This window comes from Saimiri boliviensis, chromosome 2 (assembly GCF_048565385.1).
Source record: "Saimiri boliviensis isolate mSaiBol1 chromosome 2, mSaiBol1.pri, whole genome shotgun sequence".
In the NCBI taxonomy this organism is placed as follows: Eukaryota; Metazoa; Chordata; class Mammalia; order Primates; family Cebidae; genus Saimiri; species Saimiri boliviensis.
The window spans coordinates 240,365,030-240,390,953 of record NC_133450.1 but is presented as its reverse complement, the minus strand read 5'-3'; the positions used below and the strand labels follow the sequence as shown (position 1 = coordinate 240,390,953).

Sequence of the window (25,924 nt, the reverse complement as noted above, 5' to 3'; positions counted from 1 at the left end):
CTGCATCGGGCTCCTGTCTCAGGCTGGCCTTCTCACCTGGCTGACCCATTTACATTCTTTTCTCTGTCTTAGGGACCTGGGCTCATCCCAGCTGGAGATTTTTGTTCTATCCCTCCCATTCAGTCCATGGGCAACTCTAAGGGAGAAACCTTTTTCTGGCCATCCCCAGCTCTGTGGAAATCACCTGGCCTGGAGTCTCCTCTCCCTGTCTACTCTCCTCCAGCCCTGCACCCCCCGGAGACCATTGGCCCAGGCCCCTTCGCCGAGTCGAATGCTGGCCCTGGCAAGCCTAGGCCCTGGGAAGTCTGAGGGTGGCATCCCAGATGTGTGGTCAGAGGACCCTGCAGGCCGGAGCGCTCTCAGTCTGGGGCAGCCCCCAGAGTGGCTGCAGGCTGGGCCTGACCCAGGGTCATGGGCTTTGGGGTCTGGGGGAGGATCTGCATGGTGAGGCAGGCAGGCCCTGTTGCCTGGTGGTTTCTTGTTTCATGGCTGGTTACATGAGCTCCCCCTTGGGAGGGTCTCAATGTCAGTGAATGTCGGTGAACCATGAAATGAAGGGACAGGAGGGGCTGTTCTCCATTACCTTTTCATCCCCCTGCTCACTTCTTTGTCCATTTTCACCACACAGGGAAATGTCAGCCATCAGCCACCAGAAGCTCATTCCTAAAAGAGGACAGTTTGCCTTCAGTTCAGGAATGTGTGTCACCTGTTAAAAATTATTTTTTTGCTCCAGTCTTTTCTGGGAGCAAAAAAGAATAAAATCCCGAGTCTTACAAAGAAAACAAACCAGGGGTGGGACAAGGCAGCACATGGTCGGGGGCAGCGCCTTCCACTCATGGGGCCGACAGTGAGGACCCGTGGGCTCTGAGGCCGTGACTTCCGAACCAGACCGCTTGCTGAGGACAAGCATCCAGAAAAAACAAGTTAAGCTTTGCCAGTTGTGAATAACCAAGCCTTTGGTGAAACTCCCTGCATGTTTCAGATGGGAGTGTAGGTGGTAGGGGACATTTGCTGAAGCCTTTGGCCTTGTGATCCTAAGCCAGGGTGTTACAAGGCTCCCAGACATTCTTAGTGTGACCTGGAAGCTGGGAGCTCCAGTAACTGGCTCCCAAATTTCCTGGCCTAGAACAAGAAGGCTGCTGTTTGCAGCCGTTAGCCCCTAGGCAGGGAGAAAGAAAGAGACCTTAATCCGGTGCCCAGAAGCTGGCGCACCCCATTTAGGCTCTGGTGCTGGGGCTGGCCCGGTCACTGCCAAGGGCTCTGTAATTTCCCCTGCAGAGGAGGAGGCTTTGCTGCCAGCAGGAGGCTTTTGGTTTTCATTAAAACAGGGAGGGGTCTATGGAAGGGAGAGATTTGCCTCTGAGCTATACATTTTTCCAAAGGTCTAGTTGCATTAGGGACAGCTTATAGTGCAGACAAGGATCTCTGCTATAAACTGAAGAAACCTGCTGTCAAAACAGCCAGGTGCAATGAGGCCAACCGGCTATAAATTGTCTTTAAGACCCAACTGGTATTTCCTTGGGCATTTCACTGTTCAGTAAAAACAGCAGTGTCAGACAGAAAGGACCCCGATTTAGCGCACGGTGTGGGATCAGATGGCGTCTTTTCATCTCTTCTACCCATTTCGGCCATGATTTCTGTGGCTGCTGCTGATTTACCTGCTTCTGAGCCCGTTTCCCACTCCTTGACGTTCCCTCTCATTTCCACGTCAGTGAAAGTCTCTGCAGGGACCTGGGACCCTCTGGTTACAGGAGGCTCGTGGTGAATGGGACACCTTGTTCTCTGTCCCCATCATTGTAATATAAAGTTACTAGGATTCTTGCCCTGGAATGACAACCAGGGCCCTGAAATTGCTCTGATGCTCTTTGTTCTCGTAAAAATTTCTGTCCACCAGCCATTGAAGTCATTCATGACAAAAGAGTCACGTGCTGCTGGTGGAGTTTTCATTCCACAGGCTACAGAGGCTTTTTGTCTTCTCTCAGGAAGACTCGCCCTGTGCCTGGCCTCCACTTACCTTTTTGGCTATGTCAAACGGAAATCACTTTTTAAAAAGTGGAAACAGCTTCAGTGGCAATAAACGTGATCATGAGCCCTGAAGAAGCAAAAGAAATTGGATCTAATCCTCTTTAAACAGTATCCCAACTCTATCATCTTCGGCCTTGCAAAGAGATTTACAATTGATTGTACTATAGATTATTTCTTTTTATGACGTTATTGCTGGTTGTAGAAGAATTATGCATTTACTCTAGGGCGTTAAAAAGTCTAAATAAGAAAATAAAAATGACCCAGAGACAATTTTTTGTGTACCTCTTTTTACTCATTGTTCTTGGTACGTAAATACATATTTTGCTTTTTCCTTTCTCTCCCTCTTTAAAAGTGAAAATAGGGCCGGGTGCGGTGGCTCAAGCCTGTAATCCCAGCACTTTGGGAGGCCGAGACGGGTGGATCACGAGGTCGAGAGATCGAGACCATCCTGGTCAACATGGTGAAACCCCGTCTCTACTAAAAATAGAAAAAATCAGCTGGGCATGGTGGCGCGTGCCTGTAATCCCAGCTACTCAGGAGGCTGAGGCAGGAGAATTGCCTGAACCCAGGAGGCGGAGGTTGCGGTGAGCCGAGATCGCGCCATTGCACTCCAGCCTGGGCAACAAGAGCGAAACTTCGTCTCAAAAAATAAAAAAAAAATAAAAAAGTGAACATAACATGCCCTCCATAGCAAATTCAAACAAAAGCAAAATAGAAAACGTGACTCTCCTTGCGGCCCTCAGTCGCACCTCCAGAGATCACCCGCACCTGAAAGCAGCCCGCTGTGTCCGCCCACAGTTTCCGCGCTGAACAGCTTGTAGGCGCACATTCCTTTGTATTAAAATTAGAGTCTTCTCTTCCAAAAATCCTTTAAATTATTCATTTAAGGATATACAGAGAGTAGTTTCCCACATTCCTTAATGTAATTCAAGAACAATAATTTTTTTTTTTTGGAGGCAGGGTCTCACTCTGTCACCCAGACTGGAATGCAGTGGCCCAATCCCAGCTCACCGCTGCCTCAACCTCCCAGGCTACGGTGAAAGGGCAATACTTTTAAAGAACTACACGCTTCCTGATGAACAGTACCTTAATCAAATTTACTGGGGGCCTACCCCCCACTATTAGAATTGTATGCTATACAATTATCCTCACAAAGTTGCGCGTTCCTCTAATTTGACAGCTCTATAAGTAGATTTTGATTTTTTTTATGTCTGTCCAAACAAAGGTCTTCCTCGGCCCCACAGCGATATATTCTAGTCTTCTTTTAAAATACTTATATGCAAATATACAAGAAATAACTTTCTGGATCCAACCTTTTTTCTACACTCCTTATTTTAGCTGCTACAGAACTCTTTTTTTTTTTTTTTTTGAGACAAAGCCTTGTTCTGCCACCCAGGCTGAAGTACAGTGGCGGGATCTCAGCTCACTGCAACCTCTGCCTCTGGGTTCAAGTGATTCTTCTGCCACAGCCTCCCAAGCAGTTGGGACTACAGGCTTGCACCACCATGCCTGGCTAATTTTTGTATTTTTAGTAAGGGACGGAGTTTTACCACATTGGCCATGCTGGTCTTGAACTCCTAACCTGGTGATCTGCCCACCTCAGCCTCCCAAAATGCTGAGATTGCAGGCATGAGCCACTGCACCTGGCCAGTTGCTACAGAACTCTGACTCCTCCCTTTCTTTGATTTCTTCCCTGCATTGCCAAGTCCTGAGGCCCCTCTGTACACACACTTATCAAATGTCTAATTTTCTTTCCTAGCACCTCCACCATTTATAAATTATGTTTTGTTTGGACTAGTGCAACAGCTAACTGGTCCTTTTTGATTCATGGCTCATGTCAATGCCAGGTAAATCTTCCCACAACGCAGCTCACACCCATTCTTCTCACCAGAGACTTTTCCTTCATGGACAATGCATTTAGAATAAACTCCTTGGCCTGCTATTTGAGGCTACCAGCAGAGTGCTCAAAGCCGCCCTTTTCAACTTTATTTCCCGTCCTTCTGGAGATATGCCTCGTCATAACTGTTGGTGCGTACGTACTGGCAAGCTTTCCCGTCAGCCTGCCTTTGGGCATGCCCTTCACTCCTTGGCATGCTTTCCTTTCCCTGTCTTTAGCATGCATCACAACCTGCCTTTCATTGTTTCCGTCTGTTTATGTCCCATGCCGTGCCCTACCCTCCACCCCTGGAAACAAGGGTTCTGTCTCTGAGCTTCATCCTGTAGTGCCTGTTATGGTGCTTATCTCTTTTGGGCTTTGCATATCTTAATGGTAGATGCACAGGGGCTCACCATCCAATGCACTAGCTACAGGTGGTTGTTAAGCATTTGAAACATATCGAAAGCACCTGAGGGGCTGATTTTTAAATTTGATCTTACTTAAATTGAAATTTAAAATCCCATAATATATTGTTTGAAATGTCTTGGGTATGTGAATGAGTCTACTTTTTCAACTCTGAATAGTATGAAATATAAATACAGACCAAACATTTCTGATTAAAATTTAGCACCCAAATTGAGATGGACTATGAGAACATATCAGATTTAGGGGGGTTAGTACAAAAATGGAGGTTAATATTTCATTAATGTTTTAAAAAAATACTGGTTACATGTTGAAACGATAATATTTTGGATACATTGCAGCTCAGTGTAGACACCCAATAAAATATATTAAAATTAATCGTACCTGTTACTTCTTAGTTTGTTTTTGTTTTTGTTTTTTTGAGATGGAGTCTCACCCTGTCACCAGGCTGGAGTGCAGTGGCGCTATCTCAGCTCAATGCAACCTGCATTTTCTAGGTTCAAGCAATTCTCTTGCCTCAGCCTCCCCAGTAGCTGGGACTACAAACACGTGCCACCATACCCAGCTAATTTTTGTATTTTTAGTAGAGATAGGGTTTCACTATGTTGGCCAGGATGGTCTTGATCTCCTGACCTCATGATCCACCCACCTCAGTCTCCCAAAGTGCTGGGATAACAGGTGTGAGCCACCACATTCAGCCAGACTTTTTACTTTTTAAATGTAGCAACTAGAAAACTTAAAATGACACATGTGGTTTGCATATATTCCTGTTGAATAGAGCTGTTCTAAAGCTATTAGTTGAATTAAAATCTGAGTACAGAATAGATATGAGTGAAATCATCTGTATTTTTGTCAAATGTGTGGGTAAAGATAGAGCTGGTTAATCCATAGACACCCTTCAATTTGCTGTGACAGCGTGAATGATGAGAATCCACAGGTACGGGGCGGGGGTGCTGGGTTCACAGTAGACATTCAGAGGGCATGAACTAGCAGCCTTGCATCGGCTCTGGGTTTCAATCCCGGTAGACCTGTTTCCTGAGGTGTGAAGAGCAGGTACACTGCCTCAGCTGAACCTCACAGGTCTTCTGTACCTCAGTCTCCTCTTTGGAGGAAGCACTCAGCAGCCAGTTCCCAGCAAAATTATCCGCAGCTGCGGCAATGAGGAGGAGAGAGAAGATGGGAAATGAGCCGACAAGTAATGTGTCCCAGAAATAGGCAGAAAGCAACTTGGGTTCCCAGACTTGTTCCTGAATCCCGGAGTTTAGAACAAAAGGTTATTTTGTCATCTTGGGGAAATGCCACTTCTTTCCAAGCAGACACCTGCAGGTTGCCAGAGGCTGCCCAAGCCGATGACAGAAAACTGAAGTCTGGTAGGGAGAATGCTGCAATCACAAAAATGAGAATACCTGATAAAGACGGTCTGCAAGAGGCTTTCTGTCATTAGCCATGATGTGCCTTTAGCCCAGAGAAACTCAGCTGGTCTCATCAGAGAATACCTAGTAGCACGTATTATGCAATATTATCAACATAATTTTAAGGCCCATTAGGATACTCGATCTCATTGGTGTCTATAAGAATTCTACATTTAATAGTCAAGAAAACTGAGACTGATTATTTTGCCAATTCCAGAGAAAATATATTTTTCAAATTATACATACGATGATATCTTTGGTTCTTTTATATCTATAATAGCCGTTGCCATAACGTGGTATACTATTTGGGCTCCTAATAATTTTGCTGTCATTTTTGTCCAGTAGTTCAACTACATTTTCTAAGTGACTAAGCTTCTTGTCAAGGATCCTTAAAGACACGTGGGGTAGGTTCTCCGGCCTCACTTGGGGCAGCACCCAAAATGCTTCTGAGTCATCACGGTCACTTCTGTTCATCTGAGCACGTGGCCCCTCCACAGGCTCTTCAAATTGCTCTACTGCTCAGCAGAGTTGCAAGAGAGCGGGAGAGGGTTCATTAAAATCGTTTCATTTTAGCTCAATTTTCTTCATTTTTGGCATCTAAGGTTTTGTGCTCATGTGAGTTTGCTGGGGTTGCCGTAACTAAGTACCACAGACTGGGTGCCTTAAACAACAGAGATTTTTTTTTTTTTTCCACGGTTCTGGAGGCTGGAAGCCCAAGACCATGGTGCCAGCAGGGTTGGTTTCTGGTGAGGCCTCTCTTCTCAGCTTGCAGGTGGCCACCTTCTGATCATGTCCTCATGTGGTCTTTCCTTTGTATGCATGCACGTCTGTCCTCACCTGCTCTTTTTATAAAGATATGAGTTATATTGGATTAGGGCCCACTAATATGACCTAATTTTACCTTAACTTCCTCTCTAACGGCCCTAACTCCAATACAGTTGCATTGTGAGGTATACTGGGGAATTAGGACTTGAACATATGAATTTGGTGGGACGCAATTCAGCCATAGGAATTTGCCTTATTCACAGTACATCTCTCACTAGTTCCACATTCTAGTGAATCCCTTCAAAATGGCCAATAAAGGTTACTCAGTGCAACCTTGCTGTATTTTATTCCGTCATGGATAAATATGCTCTGGGTATATTTTTTGGTCCCAAATGATGTTAGTATCTAGTGAATGCAGAAGAATTAAAAATCATATCTTGGTGGCATGAGAAATAAATGTGGGAAGGGTCCATTTCCCCAGAAAGTGGTAATAGCTGAAGGTCTGTGCTAGGTGTTAGGTATCATTGGGGCATCTGACTTGACACTGTCCAAATATATTGACCTCTTTGCAGCACAAGCCACCACAATGAAATAAGAAATATTTTTCTGTGGTATCCCAAATGAAAGCTAAAAGCTGTGTTCTTCCTTCATTTCCCTTTCAAAACCTGAAATCCAGAACGAGTTTGAATCTCATTTGTAGTAGTCTAAGACTACACTCCAAGTAAATAACAAGAATTGAAAGTGTTTCCTCTCTCTCGAAGATTTCCTTTGTAAGCATCAGAGCTTAGGCTTCTGCAGCAGAACTGTTAAGCATCCAGACCAGATGGATGATATTTGCTTCTTCCAGGATCTGAAATCAGACCTCTGAGTCCAGGCCTTTCCTATCCTTCCCATGAATAGAGCCCACACATCTGTTCTTGATGAGGGACTGTGGATGATTCGAAGATGAGAGAAACACAAGCTTTGCCTTCAAGATGCTTAATAATTCAGTAAGAAAAATAGATGCATAAATAACCTAAGGCAGAAAGCAATACGTGCTGAAAAACTTAGCGTTCAGAAGAAAGGCCATTTCCGTTTGCGGAAGCAGAGAGTTTAGGTGCCATTTGAAGCCAGTCTTGAAGAACAGGCAAGTAGAGCATGGGCAGGTGGAGACTGTGGAGAAGGCAGGCCCTTCCAGACAGGGAGAGTGGTATATACAAGGTGTGCTGCTGGAAAACTCAGTGCGCCTGTTTGTACAGCTTTCGGCACAGATCTCAGTGCTGGGAAACTGATTAACTAGTGTCATAACCGTGATGAAGCTTCAGCAGGTAGCATCCCAGCCCCAGAGAAATCAAGGTGGTGTCCTTGGCTGGAAGGGTGGGGCGGGAATCCTTCCCATTCAGCCTCCTTCTCACTCTGAGGTCCCTCCTACGCCCCCGCCCCTGCAACACTCTAACTAAGGTTTTTCTGCTCCTGAATAATAGAGGCATGAATGCATTTTTAATACTGATAAAATACACTGGGTGAATGCGTTCTGATCACGACTTGGGGTTGTCATCATTTCCCTTTCCGTTTTTCTTGTGAGGGACATGTTTCATGGTTGCTTGTTTTACATGGAGGGCAGGATCTGCGAGGGGGAATGGTCAGGGGGCACGACCCACCCAGATCACACAGGGACTTGGATGTGACGCTGGAGAGTTTCTACAGATTGAGGAGCTGCTGGGCTCGTGGAAGGAGTGAGAGGACTTGAGCAGCATGTTGAGATAAACATGGTCAGGTGGGTCAGCAGGCTTGTCTGGAAAGAGCTCCCTGAGTAAAAAGCCTTTCCCCTCTGTGCAGGGAAGAGGCAGAGTGAGTGGAACAGCTCAACTGACTTTTTCTCTTTGGTTTCCGACGTTGAACTTTCAGGTCCAGAAGCTATTCATTTACATGGATGCTTCTAAAAACAGCATTAAGTCTCTGGATAGCCAATGGTGTCTGTCTATCCAGAGAGAACACGCAGTGGGCTGAGGAACGCCTGCATCCATAGGAATGAGTAGGAAGCCACATGAAGCAAGCGCAGATGAATGTGATGCAGCTGATGCACCCAAATCCTACTCACGGTGGGGAGGGGTATTGGGAAGTCAGCCCTCAGGATCTCGGTTTAGATGGCTATTTCTTTTCAGTGAGCACAGAGGAAGGCACATGAGGATGGCTTTCTCATTTGGGATAAAGGGCATTTGAGATAGTTTTCCTTTAAAAAGTGTAAGAATTCTGAACTGGCTCAGATGCACATGGACACATTCAAGGTATGACGCTGTAGAGAGAAAGCTAATATTTGCTAGGTGTAGGAAGGCTAACCCTGTCCTGCCTTCGAACATCGAAGCATAAGAAGGGAAAGGAAGCAGACGCCACTAGCTTTGAAAATATGCAGCTAATGGAGATAGTTGGTAGTGGCCCATGTACGTGTGGGTTTTAATAATAGGATCAAGCTGGGTTCTTGCTGGAAGTCTAACTCTGCAGGCTTGAGTTGAAGGCGCTCAGGGAGACCTGGTCATCAGAATTATGTAGGAGGCTGCTTAAAACTGCAGATCCCGGAGACAGCCCAAACCTGCTACTGAGTCAGCATCTCCATAGGTAGGGCTGGAACTGGTCGGCGTGATCTGTAATTATCTCATATTCTGAAATATATTCTATCAAAAGAAGTTTCTTTCTTTCTTTCTTTTTTTTTTTTTTTGAGACGGAGTTTCGCTCTTGTTGCCCAGGCTGGAGTGCAATGGCGCGATCTCGGCTCACCGCAACCTCCGCCTCCTGGGTTCAGGCAATTCTCCTGCCTCAGCCTCCTGAGTAGCTGGGATTACAGGCACGTGCCACCATGCCCAGCTAATTTTTAGTATTTTTAGTAGAGACGGGGTTTCACCATGTTGACCAGGATGGTCTCGATCTCTTGACCTCGTGATCCACCCACCTCGGCCTCCCAAAGTGCTGGGATTACAGGCTTGAGCCACCGCGCCTGGCCTTCTTTTTTTTTTTTTGAGACAGAGTCTCACCCTGTTGCCAGCCCAGCCTTGAGTGCAGTGGCGGGATCTCGGCTCACTGCAACCTCCACCTCCCCGGTTGAAGCCATTCCCCTGTCTCAGCCTCCCAAGTAACTGGGATTAGAGGTACCCGCCACCACACCCAGCTAATTTTTGTATTTTTAGTAGAGACAGGGTTTCACCATGTTGGCGAGGATGGTCTTGATCTCCTGACCTCACGATCTGCCCGCCTTGGCCTCCCAGAGTGCTGGGATTACAGGTATGAGCCACTGCGCCTGGCCAAGAAGTTTCTTTTCTAATACAACCTAAACTCTTAGAATCCTTCATTTTTCTACTCTTCCTGAGTAACCCAAACTTTTTTGTTGTTGTTGTTAGACAGAGTCTCGCTCTGTTGCCAGGCTGGAGGGCAGTGGCGCGATCTCGGCTCACTGCAACCTCCACCTCCTGGGTTCAAGTGATTCTCCTGCTTCAGCCTTTCGAGTAGCTGGGATTACAGGTGTGTGCTGCCATGCCCAGCTAATTTTTGTATTTTTAGTAGAAATGGATTTCACCATATTGGCCAGGCTTGTCTTGAACTCCTGAACTTGTGATCTACCCGCCTCAGCCTCCCAAAGTGCTGGGATTACAGGTGTGAACCACCATACCCAGCTAAGTAACCCAAACATTTGGCTTTGTGGTTTAGTTTAGTAGTTGAAGCAATTAGCCAAATATTGTGCTGGGCCGTTTGCATGTAAAGCTGAAAGGGCACAGACCCTGCCCATAAGCTCATGGTTTGGGGGAGCATCTGCAGACCAACCTTTGTTCAACAGGCCTCTACCCCAGAGTTTGAGACCTCTGAGGAACTGTTGAGGTTGACGTATTGTGTTTGCCATATCCCGCTGGGAGGCTCAATCTGTAAGAAAACAGTATACTTGGAGGCAGGAGACTGCTCAAGCCCCACTCAGTCACAAGTCAGCTGGGCCCAGTGTGCGTGGGAGCCAGCGTGACTGTCCTCAAGGGGTAAAATCTGCTGGGCCGTATTTGGACACATAGGCAGTACCTGTCTTTCAGGCTTTTTAAGTATTGGCCCACAGAGAGTCGCTGAAGGAAGGACTATTGCATCCTTCATAATGAGCGGACCTGTAATAGCATTTCACTGCAGTACTGCTTTATTTCATAGAGAAACCTTTTTAGAAAGAAGGAGCAATACAAACTCAAAGAATTAGGACAAAGATAGCAGCTCTAGAGTGTAAACCTTATGTCAATGGAAAAAAACATCTGATTCTGCTTTTAAAGAAAAACTGCCCCCATTTTCTGTTTTACTAGGCTAAAGGCATACTCTGCTACTCTTCATCAAAAGCTGATTAATTAATTAATTTATTTATTTTTGAGACAGAGTTTCACTGTTGCCCATACTGGAGTGCAGTGGCACGATCTCTGCTCACTGCAACCTCTGCCTCCCGGGTTCAAGCAATTCTCCTGCCTTAGTCTCCCAGGTAGCTGGGCCTACAAGGTGTGCACCACCATGCCTGGCTAATTTTTTGTATTTTTAGTAGAGACAGGGTTTCACCGTGTTGGCCAAGTTGATCTTGACCTCCTGATCTCAGGCGATCCTCCTGCCTCAGCCTCCTAAGGTGCTGGGATTACAGGCATGAGCCACTGGGCCCGGCCAAAAGTAGATTATTTTATATTGGCATCGTACTCTTCCCACACCTGAAGGGTAAAGCCCTGCGAAGCAGCAGTTGAATGGATTGCGCACATGGCTGCACACACACACATGAACCTTTGGCTGTTTGACATCAGACAGAATCAGGGCACATGCTGATAGAAAAACAGCATGCAGGGCTTTTTAGGCCTCTGCTCCCACTGCGGCCCCCCACCATGCTCACAGTGACTTGTCCCAGCTCCTGCAGCCAGAGCGCCCTGCTGGCCAGGAAAGCCATCAGGATCACCTGGCTACTTTTAGAGTCAGAGTTTTTTTCCTTCTCTTTTGTGGAAGCCATCCTATGGTACCAAATAGGTGTATGTTTAATACCGATACGGTTTTTCTTCAGTGTGGCCTCTGCTGCTTCATGGTTAAATATTAATGTTTTTCTGGTATTGCACAACTTCGGGTTTGCTGTAGAATCACAGGCTGCGGATGAATATGGCAATGCAGTGCGTCATCTTCTCAGTGGGGAATCTGAGCCCCAGGAGAAAGGTAGTCATCTGCCCAAGCTTGCTGTACTGGCGAGTGGCAGAGCCATGGCTTGAATACAGGATTCTGAGTCCTCAGCCCATCAAACTGAGGCATTTTGTATTTTTGGTCCCATCTTTGCCTTAGTTTCTATGAAGACCTATGAATAGATAATAAAGGAGTATGGCAGAGGGCCCTGAGAAATGATGACTTTTCGTTAATGACTACTCTTTTTCTTGAAGCTGTTTGTTCCTGTTCTTTTACGGATATAGGATATGGACCTCATTTTCCAGGGCTTTTCATAAATATGTGTCCTGAGTATACATGCCCCTCTTAAATTAAGTATTTCTAAATGGCAGCCCTGTGTATCTGGATGGAATATTTTGCATAGGAAGTACTGGACTTCATTGCATCGAAAAGCTCGTATATTTTAGGGCCGGGCGCGGTGGCTCAAGCCTGTAATCCCAGCACTTTGGGAGGCCGAGGCGGGTGGATCACAAGGTCAAGAGATCGAGACCATCCTGGTCAACATGGTGAAACCCTGTCTCTACTAAAAATACAAAAAATCAGCTGGGCGTGGTGGTGCGTGCCTGTAATCCCAGCTACTCAGGAGGCTGAGGCAGGAGAATTGCCTGAACCCAGGAGGCGGAGGTTGTGGTGAGCCGAGATCGCGCCATTGCACTCCAGCCTGGGTAACAAGAGTGAAACTCTGTCTCAAAAAAAAAAAAAAAAAAAGAAAAGCTCATATATTTTTTGTTGTGAGCGAATGTGAATATATATAGAGTTTAGTTCAGGCCTTTTCCTTTGGAAAGATACAGCCATTCCTCACTTGAGATGGAAACTAAATTAGATAAATACCGGGCCACTCAAACAAATAAACAGAATAAAGCAAATGGTTAAACAAAAAGTGTATCTTGATGCACCTTTAAAGCATTTAAGGGATGTTTTCAGATGCTCTTACTTGCTTTCAGAAGTGCACTTCCAACCAGAGTCCCTGTCTTTCTCCTTGGAGCTGAGAGAAAGCAGAGGAGTATTAGAGAGCACGAAGGCGGTGGCCAGCCGACAAGTGTATCCCAGGTCAGGTGTATCACCTGTCAATGATTGTCGAACGGCACAAACCCAAATGTGTGTTTAAGAAGGCCGGTGTTCTTGTCACACACCTCCGGATGGCGGCTGTCCGCTCTTCGTTGGTGCTTGGTAAAGAGTAAGTGGGCTCCGGTCAGTTTGGTGCGTAACGTGCAAGGCAACAGCACTTTGAAGAGAATGAGTCAAATTGAAGGCTGGGTAGAGGAAGAAAATCAGTTGTGTTATATCCAAGTCCATTTTTTCACAGAGTGAGTTCTTTATTGTGAATTTTGTTCACCAAGGCTAGTCTTACAGTGGATGAAGATGTCATTGAGTCCATTAAATACCAACTTTGGAATCAGCATTACCACCTCAAAGCCATGTAGCAGTGGGCAAGCCAGTTGTCTCTCTGTCCCTCACTGCCTCTTTGGGGATAAGGGGACCTGGCTGGGGTAACGGCTTTCTGAGCTGTGTCTGGTGCCATGCTGAGGCCTGCAATGCAGGTGTCCCTGGTCACATTTGAGAAGAGAAAAGTTGGGATTTACTTTCTCGTGTCTTTCCTTCTGTCTTTGGAATCTGTGGAATTGCCCTCAGACTTAAAAGTTGTCTTGAGTTTGGAGTGGCATTGTGAGAGTTTTTAAAATATGCTTTGTCCTGTGTGGTGTTTTACGAACTTACACTGTCAGGGAACACGGTTTGTTCATTTATTTTCTTTTCCAGTGGAAAATTGCTGTTTGAGAGATTATTGAGAGAATTGAGTAATAATCAATCTACAAGAGCATTGATGCTGGCTGACTGCTGAAGAATAGGCATTTGCTTCTAGTTCAAGTGAGTTATTAATACATAGATGCTAAACTCTTTGACCAGGAGATGAAAAAATTTTTGCTAGCTCAGTAATAATTGCAGTTCAGTTTTACCTTAGACAGGGACAACTATTATTTCTAAGATACATTTTAAGACACACAAATAAATATTTATTTATGTCTGTTGCCTAAATAACCTGAGGGGAAAAGTCCAGTGAGTCCAGTTTGCCTTTTGGAGGAGGGAGAGCCATTGGTGCCAAACGCTCTAGGAAGAGCACTTCATGTTTTATGCTGCCTTTTATCTCAATCATTCAAGTATTTGCTGCTTTAAAAAAACAAACAGCCAGAACCAGTAATGAAATGTGTATGAGAAATTGCTACAGTGATCGCTGCATATTTTACAGCAAAATGTTGAGAAAGGAGAACCTATTTGGGGTTGAAATGATCAAACCCAGATGCTTTCCTAAAATTCTATTTTTTGGTGCATTTATATGTCTGTTACAAAGTGTGCTACATGCTAAAAATATTTTCCTTTGTAGGCCGAGGGGAGTTTCAGACCGCACTGAGGGACATGTAGATCAGATGGTTTTCCGTAAGGGTGTTACCAGCATCCTGGTTGTTATTAGCCTCGACTTCGCAATATGACATTATTTATGCCAGAAGGCTTCACGATTCAGTTCTTCTTTAATTTCAGCAACTTTATTGGCATGAAAATGCACGGAAGGGAGGCCAAAGATAATATGTCAGAATTTGGGACTCAGACTCCAGGGCAGCAGGCGATAATGGGGTTTGGCTGGAGATAACCCCTCCACCCACAGGGTCTGTTTCCCTGGGACGGAGAAGCTGTGTCCCATGTCAGGCAGGGTCTCTTGCCTTTTGTCCAGGCACTTCCTCTCGTTTTTCTCTGGTTTCTTCTTCCTTCTCCTCAGCTGCACCTGCTTCCACTTTTCATGTTTCACACACCTCTCCTTAAGATGCTGCTGGATTCTGTTTATTGCAAAGGCAGTTGCTCTGGAATTCTCTCTGGTTGTTCCTCTTCAAATTGTATTTCCTAGTCACTGTCACTGGATTTATAATTGAGAGACATCTGCTTGGATTTTGCATAAATTCCTCTAGTCAATTAAGCTGCAAATGGGTGAATCTAAGAATGTGTAGATTGTCTAACTCTCTATAGAACTGTGGTTTTTAACTTAATCCTTCCTGTCCCTCCTTCACCTCACCTCCCCGCCCCTAGTAGACTAGAGTAGACTATTTTACATTTAGAACATCTAGAATGAGGAGAAAAGGCTATATGCCAAGTCCATTATATACAATAGCCATTTACTTCTAGTCACAACTCCGTAAGAGAGACATTGTTATTATACCCATTTTATAGATGAAGAAACTGAAAAAAAAAAATCTGACTTAAAACCCTTCATCCTTAATTATTATCTTGGTTTTAAATGCATGTAGTTCCTATTAGGATTGTAGATATTTTGCATCTAACACCTGACCACGGTGGTATCTTCAGAGAGCAATGTAGAAATATCAGATTTTGGGCTGGGCACAGTGGCTCACGCCTGTAATCCCAGCACTTTGAATTTAGGATTTTTCTAAAATCATCCAAAAATATAACATAAAGGATGTTGCATTTAAAAATAATAGACAGCCAGGCGCGGTGGTTCACACCTGTAATCCCAGCACTTTGGGAGGCTGAGGCAAGTGGATCACCTGAGGTCAGGAGTTCGAGATCAGCCTGATCAACATGGAGAAACCCTTTCTCTACTAAAAATACAAAATTAGAGCAGCATGGTGGCGTGCACCTGTAACCCCAGCTACTCAGGAAGCGGAGGCAGAAGAATTGTTTGAACCCAGGAGGCAGAGGTCACAGTAAGCCAAGATCAGGCCAGTGCACTCCAGCCTGGGCAACAGTGTGAAACTCAGTCTCAAAAATAAAAAAAGAAATACCAAATTTCACTTTGTGATGTTCTTTTTTTTTTAATTTTTTTAATTTTTTTTTTAAATTTAAGATATGGGGTTTCACCATGTTGGTCAGGCTGGTCTTGAACTCCCAACCTCAGATGATCCACCCGCTTTGGCCTCCAAAGTGCTTGGATTACAGGCGTGAGCCACCACACCCGGCCCACTTTGTGATATTCTTGTAACAACAGTCAGCTTACTGTTTTGGATGAGACAGAACCAGAAATGGAATTACCTCCTTTATAATAAGACATACGAGAAACAGAACTTGCGTTCTCACGTCCACTGGTTGTCATCGGAAGGGACACGTGTTTGCAGTAGCTCAGATGTGCTGTGTCTTTGCAGGCTCCCTACAAGGGCATTGAGCCTGTGTGCTTGTCAGGTCAGGCTTTTGATTGTGACGTCAGAACTCAGTTATTTTGATACCTTGGAAAATGTACTTAGGTTCAGAATACCAGATAGGCTTTTATTTCTGAGGGGAAAAGAGGAAGGAATTTGCATTTACTGATCTATTTTGTGCCTCTTGCCGTATGCACCATCTCATTGTATCCTCACCACAGCATTACCTCTGTTTCATAGCTCAGAGAAGTTGTGTGACACACATGTCCAAGGCCACAGAGCTTCTTGGTGGCAGTGACAGAGGGTACCCAGATCTAAGTTCTCAACTGTGGATTTCCCAAGACACTACAGCTTTCTACTGAGACAGTTAATTCACATTCACAGGGTGACACGTAAATATAGCAACAGCATATTTGGTTATCCCTTAGCATGATTTCCAGTATCCTTGAACCTCAGAGATCAAGGCAGTGATGGTAAGAAACACTCCCATAGAAGGCAAAACAGGCCATCCTATTTACATAATAAATTGAAATCCATAATTATAAAAGCATTTGGAAACTGCCAAAAGATAGATTTAATAGATTCTAACATAAATATGAATATAAATTAACTGGGTAGGTTCTTAAATCCTGCATGTTAGTAGGTAAATAAAGCTCTAACGTTCCTTGTGGTTCTTTTCCAACTATCATACTGGTGAGCACAAAAGCTGTGTTATGTACGGAACGGCTGGGTTTATCCCTAGTAGAAAGAAGTTATGTTTGGTATCTAAAGAACAATGAGAGTTTGCTGCTTGGCTGATCGGTGCTGGATCAAGTTCACATTCCCCGGCTCCCACTCTCCACCTCCACACGCAGGGGTGGAGGCGGAGCACAGGGAGGGGAGGACAGGTCCTTTTTCACAGAGAGACTTGAGCCTAGGCTTTCCTTATATGGACACAGCTGGGCCTGTGTAGCATTAAACACCGGGTTAATCCACTGCTGGAGAAAACATCCTACAAAAAGTAAAGAGCTTAGCAGCCAATTAATTCTGGCCCTTCCCATTGTTTTCCTGGAACACCTCCTTGTACGGAACTGAATGTTGGGTGAACAAACATTCTGGAAAATAGCTTTCTCTCGTATATTATTTATACTTGGGACAGCCACTCCACTCCCCACATGTGGTGGATTTTACTTGCCTCTGTGTGTGTGTGTGTGTGTGTGTGTGTGTGTGTGTGATTTCTTCATTGAGAGACGGATGAATCAGGCCCATGCCTCTCATTGCAAATTGTGACTTCATTGGGTTTCTTTCGGAGGCCATATAATGAGCCACCCAGTCTGAGTACGAAGCTTTTTAAAAATAGACATGCCAGGGCCACAGACTCCCATAGCATCCCTTCTTTCAAAGGCAGTGTGGAGCATCCCCACGTCCATGTGCCCACACCCCCAGATACAACACCCACTGTTTGGAAATAACGGGAAAGTGCCTAGACTAGCTGTTTGCTTTTCAAGCTAGTGAAATACCAACATACGATATTTTTGTGTTTTTCAATAGTAACTAATTACCTTTTGTCAGGCATTTTGCCAGAATAATTTTCCTATAACATCAAGGTATGTGTGTGTGTGTGTGTGTGTGTGTGTGTTTTCTAAACAATGGAACCCGTGTGGTTAGAACATAATGCTTGAAGACTCAAGGAAGTCAGCATGGGTTGCTTCCTGAATGGAACAATACCTTTTGCACACGGCAGTGCACACTATCCCCCAAGTCTAGCCAGCAAGCTTCCAATGCAAATGTTCATTTCAAGGGAATGGATGGCAGCTGTCGGCATAATTAGAACATCATCTGCAGGTGATGAGCTGGAAGTACCACCTTCATGTTTACAGCATTGCAGGTCAGCAATAAGACTGGGTTCCTAAAGATGAGAATGTATGTACTTTTTGCTAAGGACCCAGAATTGTATTAGCTTTAGAAAAAAAAAGGTATCTACCCATTGTTGCCTCCCTTCTGGGTAGAATGTTGAAATATTCCACTTCTTTTTAGTTGTTTCTGTGTGTGTGCTTGACTGATCTTGCCCAGAATTTTATCCCTCAGTGTAAGCTGCAGGAAGTGACTCCTGGTTTGGCCCAACATCCCATTCTGCCCAGCATTGTGTCTACCATCTGCCAAATGGGACTTACTGTAATAGAGCATAGTGAGTGGCTATCATCTGTGGCATTGACTTTGAAATTTAGATGTCTCCCAAGCGTCTGGAAGTTTTTCATAGTAACCTATTTGAGACGGGGCATCATTAAACTTATCTAAGGCAGTGGTTCTCAATGCTGCCTGCACATTGGAATCCTGAGGGCTGGAGAGGCTTTAAAAATGACTGATGACTGGGTCCCACACTTACAGTGGTCAGCTGGGCATTGGGATTTGTAAAACACTTTCTGGTGAGTAATAAACAATCGAGGGTATGAGGGTAGAAACCACTAATCTAAAGCTACCCCTATATCATTTTATGTTTCACCTGTGAAAACAAGTTTTTTTTTTTTTTTTTGAGGCAGGGTCTTGCTCTGTCTCCCAGGCTAGAATGCAGTGGCACAACAGTAGCTCACTGCAGCCTCAAACTCCAGGGCACAAGCAATCCTTCTGCCTCAGCCTCTTGAGTACGTGGAACTAGAGGCACGCACTACTGTGCCCAGCTAATTTTTTATTTTCATTTTTTGTAGAGATGGGATCTCACTATGTGACCCAGGCTGGTCTTGAACTCCTGTGTGATCCTCCCACCTCAGCCTCCCAAAGCACTAGCATTACAGACGTGAGCCACCACGCACAGCTGAAACTCTTTAAGGTTATAACGTCCATGAATATCAAACCCTGTAAAGAATTCCAGTTATAATAGGCATTGAAGGGAATGTAATAATGTCCACTCTTTAGAATGTATTTTTCAGTAGACTTTAATGGTGTGGGATTATATTTTGTAGCCTGTGTTTTCATCTGGGATTGATCAAGCCCATTTAATGAACAAATATGTTAAAGTGAGACGGTCACACTACATGTTACTAAGTACTCATGGTGGAGTAGAAAGAGTATTCCATTTCCAAGCAGGAGACCTAGGGGCCAAGCGATATGAAATCCCCTGAGACTCAGTTTTTCCATCTTTAAGATGGGAGTGTGTGAGAAACAAACAGAACAGTCTGAATGTGGAAGCACTTCGTAAACCCTTCAGTTCTGTAGGAAGCTGCCACTCTTAATCTCTTTCCCAGTCTAAGGTCTCTGGGCTCTAGTAGGGGGAGCTTCAGTACTTTTTTTTGTCTTAAAGTCATTTCCCCCTAGCTTCTAGTAATGTTGTATTGCTTCTTAATTTTAGTCATTTAGAAGTTGATAAATAACACCTGCTTCCTGTTCTAAGCAGATTCCATGTCATTTGATGAGAACTCCGTGAGGAAGGAGGCTTAGAGGGGTCACACAGCCACTCGGCAAGCCGGCCGTGTGCTCCTTACACCCTGCTGCGTTACTGTCTGTCACAGGAATTTCCTGAGGAGAGGGACAGCGTCTTAGTCATCTCTGCGTTCACAAAATCTAGTGCTCTGTTTCGCAGTAGGCATTTAATATGTGAACAATCTGTCCATATGTCCACCTGATAGTATTCTTTCCACAATCTCAGCCCGTTTCTTCTGGTTTTGATACCAAGAGATAAAATATTTGATTGGTTAGCCTTTTTATAATAGTCCTGTATGGTATTACGTTTGTATAGTATGATGTCTGTATAGTATTATGTTTATTTATTTTTTGACAGTTCTTTTCCTTGAATTTTGTAAGCGGAGTTACAAATTAAGAACAGCCATACATCCTTAACTTCTTTTTTTTTTTTTTTCCTGAGACAGAGTCTCTGTCACCCAGGCTGGAGTGCAGAAGCGCGATCTCGGCTCACTGCAACCTCTTGTCTTCCAGGTTCCAGCCATTCTCCTGCCTCAGCCTCCCCAGTAGCTGGGATTACAGGCGTGTGCCACCACGCCTGGCTAATTTTTGCATTTTTTAGTAGAGATAGGGCTTCACTATGTTGGCCAGGCTGGTCTCAAACTCCTGACCTTGTGATCCACCTGCCTCAGCCTCCCAAAGTGCTGGGATTATAGGCGTGAGCCACCACACCCAGCCTGTTTCTATACTTTACTTTTAAATGTTGTTAATGGAGATAAATATTAGCACCATAAGATTTCCCCAGATCCTCCCTTCTCCCATGCAAAGAGAAAAAGGAAATTAAAGAGAAAAATAAAACCCAGAATACTTTATTGATTCATCCTCTTCCCTGTCCAAAATGGATTGAAGGCAGCTTCCAAAGCAGATAAATATAACATGATAGAAATAAATTTTTTTTAAAATGAAGCAATATGAAAATAATGGTAGAAAAAAAGGATGGGTCCAGGCATTAAATTAGCATACAATATGCACACCCTGAAGTTCCTATGCTTAAATAGGGTCACAGAGCTCCAAGCTTTCTAGAAGAGGGAAAGGGATAAATTCAAGAGGTAAAAACAAATGCACTGCCTAAGCCCGACTATTCCTGATGCTGATACCAGGAAGAAGACAGCCCTGTGGCTCCTCACAGAAAATTACTATCTAATGGAATAAACAGCCCTCTAAATCCATCCTTCCGGTAAACATTGTGATGGATTTTATGGAGCTGTTTCTTATAATGCACCTCAATAAAGGTTGATGGCTTCTTACCAGAACTTAATGCAATAAGGACTTTCACGGAGTACCCATAAGACCAAGTCCAGGGCCAGCTTTAAAGTGGTCTGGCTTATTCCAAGAATGGATTTTAGAGTATCCAGACTAGAAGTTTGGGTACAGAAGAATCTGAGAACCTCCTGACAGTTGGGGTGTGTGTGTGTGTGTGTGTGTGTGTGTGTGTGAGAGTGTGTGTGTACATGCGTGCTATAAGTGTATTTTTTTCGAAGGAGCTGACAGCACCATTAGCCTTCATCAGATCTCAGAGGGGGTCAAGAAATGAAGCATTGTAAATGTTCCCTCAGTTGATCTCTGTAAATGTTTTTAGCAGCAGTGAGCTCAGGTTGTGGTTACTGAGAGAAAGAAGGTCTGTTAGCTGATTTACTGTGGAGCCATAGCCTCAGCAATCTATTACCCCAAACATGAGACTGACTTCCTTTTTTGAAAATTATGTTTTATAAGGATTTCCACTAAGAGGTCCATTTGGCAGGCCCTCCTCAAAAACAAACAAACAAATAAACAAACAAACAAAACACTAGGTGTTTATCTAATACAGAGACAAAATGAGCAAATACAAATAGGAGGTAAAAAGAAACCAGCTGACCAAGTCCAACTATTTCTGATGCTGTTAAAGGAGAAGACTGTCCTGAAGCTCCTCACAGAAAATTACTATCTAATGGAATAAACAACTCTCTAAACATTTTGTTATGTAACATCTTTTATGTTATATATTTTGGATCCAAAAATATATAACATAAAAGATGTTACATTGAAAAAAAAAATAGACGGCCGGGTGCAGTGGCTCATACCTGTAATCCCAGCACTTTGGGAGGCCAAGGCGGGTGGATTACATGAGGCCAGGAGTTCGAGACCAGCCTGGCCAACACGGTGAAATCCTGTCTCTACTAAAAATACAAAAATTAGCTGAGTGTGGTAGTGGGCACCTGCAGTCCAGCTACTTAGGAGGCTGAGGCAAGAGAATCATTTGTATCCAGCAGGCAGAGGTTGCAGTGAGCTGAGATTGCACCATTGCATGCCAGCCTGAGTGACAAGAACCAGACTCTTTTCTCAAAAACTAGTAATAAATAAACAAAAATTAAAATAGACCAAATTTAAAGACATAAATATTTGATAACTTTGCTCCTAATACCTATTTGTTATTTTTGAAACAATCAAAACCTTGATTTTATTTCTAGACCTGTGTAGATTCCTACTTTTAAATTCACCCTGAATGTACGTTGGCAGTAGAGCACTTCTGAAACCAGTGGAAGCTTCTGGAACTCTCGACCTTGGTATTCAAAGATCTTTCGGTTTCTTTCAGTAGATGGTTTTCCCTCCGCTGTGCCCCAGGGAATGTAATTTGCCATCTGTGGCTGTTCGGGACCATTGAAGAGCCCCTTTGCTTGCCCTGTGGCCTTCCTGGTGCCTAGGAAGGTCGGCTCCTCCTCCTTCCTCTGCTCTGTGCCTCTTGCATGAAGTAGAAGCAGGAAGAGAAAACACATCCCTAACAATGTGAAATTGGTATCACTATACGTTTCCAGTGTTAGGAGTAATTTCCTCTCTAAGAAAAGGAAGAAAACTGAAAAAGGCTTTCCCTCCAAAAGTAATCTCCAATCAGTCATGAGGTTAAATAACTTTAAAGCAATGGCATTTTCCTCAGCCTTGGACATTGTCTTCAGCTATTATGAACTGCTTCGACAAAAATGTTTCTTAGAATAATAAGTTTCTTTCAAAACGTGCATATCTACTGGATGAGGCATTTTTAAAGATACAATTCAGATAGAAAACATCTGTTTTTAAAGGACAGCTTTAAAGTGTGTTTACTACGTTCTCAAAGACAGTAATTAGAATACATATTTCCTACAATAGAATTCCAGTTTTTAAAAAGGCAGTCTTTCAGTTTCTCTAGACCCTACCTTCTTTGGTATCAGCCCATGAAGAAGGGGAGATTCAGGTAGACAATAGGAGAAATGTTTTCAGGTTGGATTGAACACAATAAAAAAGTATTTTTTCAAATCATGCGATATGTAAATCTTTTCATTCTAGATTAAATTCAGCCTCTAGCATCATTCTGGAATATAATTTTAGTGATTCATATGTTAGGGAATTAGGAACCTTTCTCATTTCAGTTTTTTAAAATTTATTTTTATTGCTGTTTACTTATTTTTTTTGAGGCAGGATCTCACTCTGTTGCTCAGGCTGGAGTGCAGTGATGCCATCACAGCTCACTGTAGCCTCTCCCTCCTGGGCTAAAGTGATCCTCCAACCTCAACCTCCTGAGTAGCTGGGACCACAGGTTAACACCACCATGCCTGGCTAATTGTTTTGTTGTTGTTCTTGTGTTTTGTAGAGATGGGGATCTCGCTGTGTTGCCCAGGCTGGTGTTGAACTCTTAGGCTCAAGAAATCCTCCTTACCCTGGCCTCCCAAAGTGCTGGGATTACAGGTGTGAGCCAACATGCACAACCTGTTTTTTTTGTTGTTGTTTTGTTTTTAAGTGGTTTTATAAAAACTACCCTGCCAAATGCAATAAAAAAAACAAAAACAAAAAAAAAAAACTACCCTGCCTATATAACTCATATCCCATGGTCTCCCTTTTTTAAAAATGTAAAATTCTAGGCTCTTTACAAATTAAGCATTTTAGTAGTGAATCAAAGAAGAATTAATTAGAAAAATCTTCATTTTAAGACTTCTCCCCTTGAAATGTCATGGGTCCTTCATTTGTTCCTTTATCCTTCCATTCACTATGTAACATATTTATTGAATTTCTAGTATGTGCCAGGCAGTGTTTCTGGTGGACAGAACAAAAATCTAGAACAGAAAAGACAGGATCTCTTTCCTCCTGGAGCGGGACATTCAGTACATTTTTTTTTTAAGAGCTATAATAACTGCACATCAGAGTGAGCCCTAATGTAAACTTGACTTTAGTGAATAATAATGTATCAATATTGGTTCCTCAGTGATAATAAATATACTAATGCAAGATGTTAATAATGGGGAAGCGGATGAGGGGGTACACATATGGGTACTCTGCTTTCTGCTCAGTTTTTCTATAAACTTAAAACTGCTCTAAGAGTCACTCTAAAGTACGTAAACAGGATGCTATTGGAAAGAATAGTGGCATGACACAATTTGAACTGGGGAGTAAGGAAAGACCTTTCTGCAGAAGTGCTGCTTAAACCCAGAACTAGAGGATAAGTGGGCTAGCCAGGCAAAGAGGAGACAGAAAAGCATTCTCGGCGAAGCGAAGTGGTATCATTTGTGTAACCTTTGGAAATACCATTCTGGCTTCTCTGTGGAGGATGGATTCTGGGATAGCAATTGGGAGGAAAGTTGGGGGACAAACAAGGAGACAAGGGGCAGTCAGAAGGGAGCACCGCTTTTGCCTCCCACTCCGCAAAATCCTGGAAGAGCAGTATGACGGTAGGCTGTTTCCTTTGTCCAGCTCATGCCAGAAACGGTTAGGTTCTCCGTGATCTGGGTGCTAGGAAGAAAGCAGACTATCAGTAGCAGAGCAAGACAGGGTTTCCAGGTGTCACTTTCTAAGATCTTTACCGTGGTTCAATGGGATTTATAGAGTTAAGAACGTGTGTGTGTGTGTGTGTGTGTGTGTGTGTGTCTGCAACCAGTTCAAAACTGCAAGGGGAAAAAACTTTTCAAATAACTAGAACCCAGCTGTAGCAACAGCTTTCATAGAGGTCTGTAAGATTTAACTTGCAATAGTGATCTTTATTCTCGTTGCTGTACTATTGGAATTTATTTTGGATTTGTTTCTTCCAAGAAGCAAAAAAATTGAAAAATTGTTGACAAGTCAACAAAGAGAAAGGTCCATTTAAGTAGAGCACTGTTTTAGTACATCAATATTGAGTGGCTCACATCAGTTTCTAGGGATCATGAACTCCCAAGGAAAAAAATTCCAGCGGGTAAAAGAAAGTGCCTGCCAGGATGGATTTCTATTGATTGTGGAACTGTTATTAGCAGCATAGAAGATTGAATAGTTCAGAGTTCTCTCTCCATTTAGAATTAAGCAGTTCTGAGTAATCCACTTCACCATTTATAATCATTTACCTGCCTATGTGCAAGATTTCCAAACCATTAACTATTTATATGCATTTCCTTTACAGTAAAAAATTGTATATGATGGTCGTCCAAAAGATACAATAACACACTGCAAAATCTTTAGCAAATGAGCATACATTTCATAGCACTTCGCTATTATAATAATGACACAAAATGGTTAACACGTCTATTTATATTTCTCTCTAGATTTCAACTTTTTTGTATTCTTGGAAACAAAGTAAGAATCCCTCATTTGAGCAGACCTGTTGTTTGTTTTGGGAAACAGAAATGCATCATGCATGTAATTTTAAGTGGTCCAGTTATGAATATGGAATGAAGGGATAAAATAGTTTTCCACTCCGATGTCTCCATTAAGAAGCTCCTCTGTGTCAAATACTCCATGGCAAAGTTGCTGCTATTTAAAGTAGTGAGTTTGATCCTGGCTTTGATCTAAACCTTTTGATCTTGAAAGAAGGATGGAGTAGCAATAAAGGAAGGGCAAGACACATTTTCTTTAAAGAAGTGTGATGAAGTTAAAGGGACGGTCAAGAGCGGCGAGCGTCGGGACGGCCCGCCCCGCCCCCGCCCGCCCTCACCCGCCGCGGGTTCTAGCCGCCGCCGCGGACGGGAAGGCCTCGGGCGGGTGCGGGAACACCCAGGGGTATCGCACGTTTCTGTGAACTAGGCGCAAACTTTCCCCGTAACTACGAGAACAGACGGACACCTCCGTAAACTCTCCCCAGCGGCTCCGGGGGTCCGCGCGGGCGGGGGCGCGCGGCTGGGTGTCTCCGCGCCCCGGCCTCGCCCCGGAAGTCACCTGCCGCCGCCCGGGGCCCGAGGGGCCACGGGGAAAAGCCTCCTGGACGGCGCGGAGCCCGTTCCCGGAGGAAACGCCGCTAGGAGAGTCGCTTTCCCTCCGCGAAGGCCGCCGGGGCCGCGTTTCCGACCCGGGGAGCGCGCAGGGCTGGCCGCAGGCGTGGCTCCCTCCCCGCCTCCGCGCCCTCCAGCCTGCGGCGGGCGCCCCGGGCCGCTCTCGCGGATGGGCGGCCGCCCGCGGGGCGCGGAGCCGGGGGAGGGGCGGCGGGGGCTCGGGGGCTCGGGCGCCGTCGGCGGGGAGGACAATGCGACGCCGGCGCGGGCGGGCGGCGGGCGGGCGAGCTGCGGGCGGCGGCGCGGCCGCTGTGCCTTTAAGGCAGGCCCCGCCCAGCCCGCGCCCGCCGCCCGCGCCCCGCGCCGCGCTGGGGTGATGCGGGCCCCGGCGCCCCTGCTGCGTCGTCCCCGGCCGCGGGCGAGGTCCCGGGCGGGCGCGGCGCATTGGCGGGCGCGGGGCGGAGGCCGGGGCCGCCCGCGCGGCCGACCTGA

The 25,924-nt window shown here is 44.7% G+C and overlaps 1 protein-coding gene across 29 annotated transcripts in view; it reads left to right on the top strand.

Moving 5' to 3' along the window:
• Positions 1-25,924, top strand: part of AOPEP (aminopeptidase O (putative)) — a 375,128-nt gene that overhangs the window by 269,703 nt on the left and 79,501 nt on the right. Inside the window, exon 12 of one of the 29 annotated variants that reach the window (XM_074395625.1) lies at positions 629-25,617. The exons of 27 other annotated variants lie outside the window; for them this stretch is intronic. In XM_074395625.1, the coding sequence (XP_074251726.1) occupies positions 629-667 (39 nt within the window). In that variant the 3' untranslated portion in view covers positions 668-25,617. Of the gene's footprint in view, positions 1-72; positions 25,618-25,924 lie in introns of those variants that run through there. One more of the 29 variants, XM_074395622.1, reaches the window with a different exon arrangement.